The sequence below is a fragment of the Macaca fascicularis genome, chromosome X, assembly GCF_037993035.2.
Source record: "Macaca fascicularis isolate 582-1 chromosome X, T2T-MFA8v1.1".
NCBI lineage: Eukaryota > Metazoa > Chordata > Mammalia > Primates > Cercopithecidae > Macaca > Macaca fascicularis.
In genome coordinates, this window is record NC_088395.1 from 141,375,078 (window position 1) to 141,383,568 (window position 8,491).

At 45.8% G+C, this 8,491-nt stretch overlaps 1 protein-coding gene across 1 annotated transcript; it reads right to left on the bottom strand.

The window, feature by feature from the left end:
* Positions 1-2,554: 2,554 nt before the first annotated feature.
* On the bottom strand, positions 2,555-3,815 carry LOC102118337 (retrotransposon Gag-like protein 8B). Its single transcript, XM_005594645.4, has one exon. The coding sequence runs from the start codon at positions 3,756-3,758 to the stop codon at positions 3,417-3,419; it is 342 nt and encodes a 113-aa protein (XP_005594702.1). The 5' UTR covers positions 3,759-3,815; the 3' UTR covers positions 2,555-3,416.
* Positions 3,816-8,491: the final 4,676 nt, after the last annotated feature.

Here is an 8,491-nt window from a genome sequence, read left to right on the forward strand (position 1 = left end):
AGCATATTTAAATCCTCTATTTACGTCATGTCTGCTCATATTCCATTGACAATAACAAATGACGGCCAAGCTTAGAGCCAGTGGAGCAGGGAATTACATCCACCATAGGGGTGTGGGAAAGTGAGGAGTGAATATTTGTGGAACAGTTATCCAATCTATCATAATTTATCTGAAACCTACCCATACATCTGTATATAGTTTGTTCTTTTAATTCTCCTCAATCACCCCATTTGTATATACCTTCTGTTTCTTTTTGGGACCCTGACTGATACTATATACTCCTCACAAATTTTTATAGATTTTTCAGTTTTCAATGCCATACATTTAATCTCCCTGCGTTTTAGAGCAGCCTTTTTTTCTTTCATTTTGTTGTGTGCATCCCCCTCTCTAAGGCCCTACTCCATCTCTGGCATCAACCTTTCCTCACGTCTTGTGGCCTGCGCTAACACGCTAGTGTATATATGTCTATATTTTTCTTCATACTTAGCTTATTGTATATGTGTGTGACTGTGTGTGTGTATTCATATGTAGGCCTTTGGGGTTAACATCTGTTTAACAAAAAAATGGGCCACATTATGCAATTTTCTGCATATTGTGTTTCTTACTGAACAAAACCTTGCAAAAATCTCTCCAAAGTAGCTAGCATAGGTCTATCTTATTCCTTTTAAATGGTGAATTAAAAAAAAAAAAAGAGTACACCACCTCCTCCAGGTAACACCACATCGAAAAACTAGTCCATGTGGCCTCTCCTCAATTCAGACAATTTTTTTTTCTTTTCTTTTCTTTTCTTTTCTTTTTTTTAGATAAGGTCTTCTCTGTCGCCTAGGATAGAGTGCAGTGACGTGATCATAGCTCACTGCAGTCTCCAATTCCCGGGCTCAAGCGATCCTCCCACCTCAGCCTCCTGAGTAGCTGGGACTACAGGTGTGCACTAACACACCTGGCTAATTTTTAAATTTTTTTTGTAGAGACAGGGTCTCACTGTGTTGCCCAGGCTGGTCTCCAACTCCCAGCCTCAAGCAATCCTCCTGCCCCGGCCTCCCAAAGTGCTGGGATTACAGGTGTGAGCCACTGTGTCCAGCCTCCATTTAGAACATTTCTGAATGGCTGTGCCAACTTTAGATATCCCTGTGGGATCAGGTGAGGCATCTGTTGTAAAAGTATGTTTCTTCATAAATTCTCCCTCTGCTGGATCCTACTTCTATCACTCCATTACAAGTGTTGTTCATGAGAGTCTGTTTCTGAGGGAGCTTAAAGTTTAATATTTGGTGTTAGTGGTGGTCATGAGGCAGATTATAAAATTGGATTTTGGAGCTTGATTACCTGCCAGGTGGCTAGTAATGGGAACTACATCACTGTTGGTAAAGGAAGTACTGATAACCTGCTATGTGGTAGTGGTGCAACTGACAAAACTTCCACCCGTGGTGAACTGAGATAGGATATCAATGGAAGGAAATTTACTGACAGGTGCAGTATCTCAAGAATTTGAAATGTTCAGAGGAAGTAGTAATTATAAAGATTATGCGATCATATATGGTTGTTACTGGAGGCTATTGAATTGCAGAGAGACAATGAAAGGCTAAGGGTGATTAATCACCAATTTAAGTTAAAGTTGAAAGACAAAGAGTCTCATCTCCCCAAGGCAGAGGACAGAAAAGTATAAGGACCAGTCCTTTTTGTGGTACAATCACAGTCTGTTTTCATTTTCCACCCACACATCAAGCAAATCTAGCTACACACTAAGCTCAGCCTATTCCCACCTCTTTACATGTTCTGGAAATTCACACAAATTGGAAATAAGGGACAGAGTTGGATGCGTGATCTTTTAATACCAGAGTGCTGTGCTATTGGATTCTACTGGAATAAATTTCACCAACAAATTTGAACATCAAATAGTTGATGGGACAGAGGCTGTTTGTAGCACTATAGATTTAAGAGATTAGCCTACAGAGAAACAGTAATGAATATTAACTTTTATTCTGCTCATTAGAGAAAGTTATAACTGTATCGTCTCGCAGGTCATCAACCAGGTATGTACCTAAATTAATAATCACAGCTCTGCATCCCTTTCCTCATTACCTCCATATTCAAGGTTTTATAAATATAAATGCTTTCATAGAACACCTCTGCAATTCTGATGTTTCATTAATGAATCTCTGGTTAAATAAAACTTTGACAGGTGTTCACAAACAAATGTATGGGATTTATGGTATGGAGCAATTTGAGATTTGTGTTTTGTAGCCATTTTTTGAAAATAAGGAAACCTTTTACAAAAGTTTTTCCACAGTTTTTCACATTGCCTTGGCCAAATCAGATCAATGTCTACCTCAAAAGTGGCATGAAACTGCCTGGTTTAGAAGGGTCATCATTTGGCATTAGATGGTTGCCTGTAAGATCTCCATCCCTAGGACACTCCACAGGACTCAATCTTTTGTTTTTATAATGCAAGAGTCAACTTCAGTCATAGCATGGCAGGGCACATAGCGTTTGAACAAGATAGGGACCCTATTTACAGAACCAGGGAGGGAAAGGTGCCATATTCATTGAGACTCCATTTCTATTTAATAGTGTCTGACATTTATTAAAAATAAGGAAAAGACCTTGTACAGGTAGTGTATTAGAGCAGGGCAGGGAGCAGGGCTTACTGTGTTGAACAAAAGGCACACATCAGAGAGACAGCTGCAAATTCAGAAGAAAACAGGATTCTAGGCAAAACTAACTGGTCCACAGGAGAAAATGAGAGATTCCATTTGGTTGCCAGGCACACCTAAGCCCTGGCAGCTATGTGGCAGGAACACAAGAGGTCTCTGGGGATGGGGAGGAAATGGGTCTTGCTGAAGGTGACAGGCTCCTTGGGGGGCGGCCAGCTGTCCAGGATCACTGTCCAGGGGCTGTGTCCAGCTCAGATACCTCTGAGGTGAGTCCAGATCACTAGGAGCGGCAGTCTGTTGATGAGATGCGGTGGACGGCGACGGCAGTGGTAGCGTAGGTTTGTGGGCAGAATGATGTACTCGGCTGGCAGTCTGGAGGAGTGGAGGGGGGTTGACAGCCACGGCTGTGTGTGGGCTGTCCAGTGTGTAACAGGAGCCCAGCTTTGTGCAGCTGGAGCGCAGGACGGCGTCCAAATGTGCATGGGAGGGGCTGGGCTGGCACGAGAGGGTGGAGGCAGCCAGCTCCAGAGTGAGGCCCAGGGGCGGCAGCAGGAGCCTGGAACGCTATTCCTGGAACAAAGGCAAGCACTACGCGGGAGGGGACAGGAGCGGGAGGGGACAGGAGCGGGAGGGGACAGGAGCGCAGGGGACACTCGAGAGGGAGAGAGGCGCGGAGGGAGGGCGCCTGTGGAGACCCTGGCGGTGGCCACTGGCACAGCGGACCCTCCCCAGAGCACCCGCCCCTAGGCCCAAGGGTCTCCCGGCCTAGAAGTCCTCGTCCTCCTCCCATCCAAAGACCCGCTTCATCTCGGCCAGGAAGCCCCGGTAATCACTGAGTAGGGGGCTCTCCTTCTTGATGTAGGGGATCACCCACTGCAGGGCGGGCCCCGTGAGGCGGGTGATGAGGAACGTCACCTTCAGGGCGTCGTTGGAGAACGTGTTCTCGTCCACGAACATGTAGGAGCCCGTCTGCACGATGAACTCCGGGAGCCGGTCGGTATCGCCATCAAACGTCTCGGGAAAGGGAATCGGATTCCTCCAGCGACGCGCCGCGGGCCGGAGGGGCCGGGCCAGGAGGGCCTTCATCAGTTGCACCCGACCGTCCATCGCGCTGCGCGCGCTCCGCTGAGTTTCGCTGGGCTGCTTGGGGGTCAGCTAGAAGGCGTCGCCGGAAGTGCATGTCGAGGGAGGGGGCCCCGGCCAGGGCGGGCCGTGGGCGGAGCCATGGGGAGGGCCCAGGCGCTTGCGCGAGCTCCGCCCACAAAGCCTTGTGGTCACTAGTGTGCCGGTGCGTCACGGGGCGCAGAAGGCCAATGCCGGAAGGTCGGGGTTGGGGATAATACTGTCGAGGAGGCGGTGTAGCCTCAGAGGAGTGGGGTGGAGATTATGCGAGGCGCGCCAGTGGGGCTCTCAGGACAGCAGTCGGTGTGCGGGGAGGCTGAGCCTGTTGCCTCTGGAGAGCAGAAGATCCCTGTTCTGGATTTTGATGCGGCCTCCTGCCGCACCCCTCCTGACCCCTCACTCATTAGTCCTTGGACATTGCATTCAGAACCCTGGGCTCTGGACGCCACTTGAGTAGAGTTCTGTGAACACATTTTTTTTGCTTCTCCGTATATGTCTCAGCCAGATTATTTGCTCCCTGGCCGCAGATGTAGTTGCTTTGCAACATTAATGGGAAAATCCCAAATATTAGCAAATATAATCCAGAGTGGCATATTCAAAGTGTAATGTGCCATGAGCAGTTAATGAAAGGTGAGTTAAATATTAAGAAATCTCTTAATTTGCTATATTAAGACACCAAAAGAAGGACAATCAGTTGATTATCAAAAGAGAAGTTGAAAGAGGAAACTGAGAATGGTTGGATGCTTTCCAAACGACATTATACGTGTTAATACATAAGAATAAAGGAAAGAAATAACAAAGTTTCACGAATTGGAAAGGGAGAGGGAAAATTAAGCATTACACTTTGTATCCTAATTTAGTTGTGTGGCTGAGTACAAAATTAATAGTAATTCATCACTAGATTTCACATATGCAGAAAATAACCTATTAAAATATATAATTTGGCTTTGGGAGGCCGAGTTGGCGGATCACGAGGTCAGGAGATCGAGACCATCCTGGCTAACACTGTGAAACCCCGTCTCTACTAAAAATACAAAAATTAGCCGGCGTGGTGGTGGGCGCCTGTCGTAGTCCCAGCTACTCACGAGGCTGAGGCGGGAGAATGGCGAGAACCCGGGAGGCGGAGCTTGCAGTGAGTGGAGATCGCACCACTGCAGTCCAGCCTGGGCAACAGAGTGAGACTCCGTCTCAAAAAAAAAAAAAAAAAATTTATATATATATATATATATATATATATACACACACACACACACACACACATATATATATGTGTAAAATTTGGTTAAAGACGAAAATTGAAAAGTAATTCAAAATAAGTAGGGATTTAGAAATAAACATTAAAAATTATAAATTGCCACATAAAACGTTTTTTTATTGCTGAGGAGGAAAACAAAAGAATACTCAAAAAATGAAAGGCTATCCCTAGATCTGGGATGGGATGACTCAACATCATAAAGATGTTAATTTTCTTTATGTGAGGAGATGAAGGAGTTGTAGATTTATACCAGGAACTTCACATAACTGCCCCAGGAGTTGAAGAAGCTGAAGGAGACCCAGCAGGGCTAAATGAACTACAGATCCAGCTATTGCCCCATACCAACAAGGTGACACAACAAATTTGCCTTCACCTGTGTGAATTGCAACAGTGCCTGGTGACACCATAACCTTTCACATGCAAAATATCTGGCAGGCCTGATTAAGGCAGTAGTATTCAGAGAAAGCTGTTCTGAAAAGTGTTGTTCCATTAATGCTTAGTTGATACAATATAAATACATTACAACTGTGGCAGTAAACCAGTATGCCCCACTGTAATTCAGGCAACACTTATTTCTTCTGCTTGGCTGGTCCCATATCAGCACTGACTCCTTAAGGACACATTATATTTATTTATTTATTTTTAATTTTTAAAAATTATACTTTAAGTTCTAGGGTACATGTGCACAATGTGCAGGTTTGTTACATATGTATACATGTGCCATGTTGGTGTGCTGCACCCATTAACTCCTCATTTACATTAGGTATATCTCCTAATGCTATCTCTCCCCCCTCCCCCCACCCCACGACAGGTCCCAGTGTGTGATGTTCCCCTTCCTGAAGGACACATTATATATAGCATTGCATATAAGAGTACATGCATCCAGCCAGATATGTAGTCAGGGGTATTCTGGGTGGATTCATGGCCTCACCACTGCAGTCGTGCCTCTGCTAAATTTAAATAGGCCATTTTGAACATTGTCTCTGATAATGTTACTCTTGTATAATATACTGAGATTAAAAAAAAAAAAACTGTGGTAGATTGTATTATTGTTTGCTAAATAGTCTGGTTGCTACCCTGCAGTGTTCCTTGCTAGGTAGCACTCCCTGTCCACATACTTGTCCTGTTGAATGCATGTTGAATGCATTGCATGGCCATATGACTTGCTTTGACAATGATACATGGGCAGAAATGTTATGTGTCACTTCAGGGTAGAAGCTTTAAAATATATCAGATGGGTCACTGTGTCTTTTTTCCTTCATTCCTGGTGACTGCTAATATCTCAAACAGGCTTCTCTGTCAGCTTGGACCCTGGAGTGGAGATGATGTGGAGTAGAATCTTACATGACCCACAGTGGGCATGCTGTATGAGCAAAAACCAAAATTCTGTTGTTGGAATCTAGTGAGATTTTTGGTTGTTTTTTTTTCCTCAGTTTACCCTGTCTGCACCAACAACAAAATTATTTTGCCTCTTCAAAATTTGTAATGACATACTGAAGGTAGAAAGGGGCTTTGGCCATCTCTTCTTGACAACAACTTAATCTGAAGAGATTTTAGAGTAATTACTATAGAGTTAGCTGCGGAAAGAGATTATGTTTTTTCCTTTGTACAGTAAAGTTGGTTGTTAAAATTCATTGCTTGGGAAGGCTAAAGTGAGGCTAGAATTTCCACACTCTGATGATGGTCTTGTGAATTGAAACACCATTTAAAAATCAGAATAGCAATATGTAAGAGTCACTTTGACTCACTGCTATGGACTAAATTGTGTCCCCCAAAATTAGTATGTTGAAGCCCTAACATCCAATGTGATGGCATTTGGTGATAGGCCCTTTAAGAAGTAATAAGGGTAAGATGATGGTGTGAGGTAGGCCCTCATGATGGGATTAATGTCCTTATAAGAATAAACACCGTGTTCGCCGGGATGGTCTCGATCTCCCGACCTCGTGATCCGCCCGTCTCGGCCTCCCAAAGTGCTGGGATCGGGAGGCTGAGGCAGGAGAATGGCGGGAACCCGGGAGGCGGAGCTTGCAGTGAGCTGAGATCCGGCCACTGCACTCCAGCCTGGGAGACAGAGCGAGACTCCGTCTCAAAAAAAAAAAAAAAAAAAAGAATAAACACCAGAGAGCTTGCTCTATGTCTCCAGCATGTGAGGACACAATGAAAAGAGGGTCATATGCAAGCCAGAAGGAGAGCCTTCATAAGAACCTGACCATGCTAGCATCTCAGACTTCCAGCCTACAGAACTGTGAAAAAAATATATAGATTTATGTTGTTTAAGATAGTGGTCCCTAACCTTTTTGGCACCAGGGATTGATTTCGTGGAAGACAATTTTTCCATGAATGGGGGTGGGGTGGGGGATTTCAGGAGGAAACTGTTCCACCTTAGATTATCAGGCATTAGATTCTCATAAAAAGCATGTAACATAGATCCTTCACATGTGCAGTTCACAATAGGGTTCCCGCTCCTATTGATACAGGAGTGCTGGGAAGGGAAGAGTGTGGTCCCTTTAAATGATACGGGAGTGGTGAAGGGAAGTGCTGGGTAGAGAAAGGTGGGTCCCTGGCCAGGGCTCCACCCCCATGGACCTAGGTAAGGACAGGCACTCCTGCTTTCACGCCCAAATGTTGCATTTTCTAAGACCACCCTGGCCCGCCACGCCCCCATCCTGGGCCTATAAAAACCCAAGACCTAGTGGGCAGACACAAGTGGCTGGACGTTGTGAGGAACACATTGGCAAAAGGAGACACATGCGGCTGGTTGTTGAGAGCACACTGGTGGAAGAGCACATCAACAGGCACTGGCAGGCTAGCAGGCCATGGACTGGTGGAATGACGTGGAATTTGACTGGAGTGGTTGGAGAAGAGTTGGGCCATGGAGTGGCCTGCCTCCAGGGGAAAACCATCTCCTATCGGGCTCCCCAATCTGCTGAGAGCTACTCAATAAAACCTTGCACTCATTCTTCAAGTCCATATGTGATCCAATTCTTCCAGTACACCAATACAAGAAACCCAGGGATACAAAAATCCTTCTGTCCTTGTGATAAGGAAGGGGGTCTAATTGAGCTAACAGAAGCCACCTATGGATGGCTAAATTAAAAGAGTACCCTGTAACACATGCCCACTGGGGCTTCAGGAGCTGTAAACATTCACCCCTAGATGCTGCCGTGGGGTTGGACCCCCACAGCCTGCCCGTCTGTATGCTCCCCTAGAGGTTTGAGCAGTGGGACACTGAAGAAGCGAGCCACACCCCCATTGCCTCCCCTGAGAGGGGGACAGGGGAACTTCCGCAGTTCACTGTGAGAATCTAATGCTTCCCACTGATCTGACAGGAGGCAGAGCTCAGGCATTAATGCTGGCTCTTTCTGTGCAGCCTGGTTCCCAACAGGCCACGGAAGGGTACCAGTGTGCAGCCCGGGGATTGTGGGCCCCTGATTTAAGCCACCTAACCTGTTATGGCAGTCCG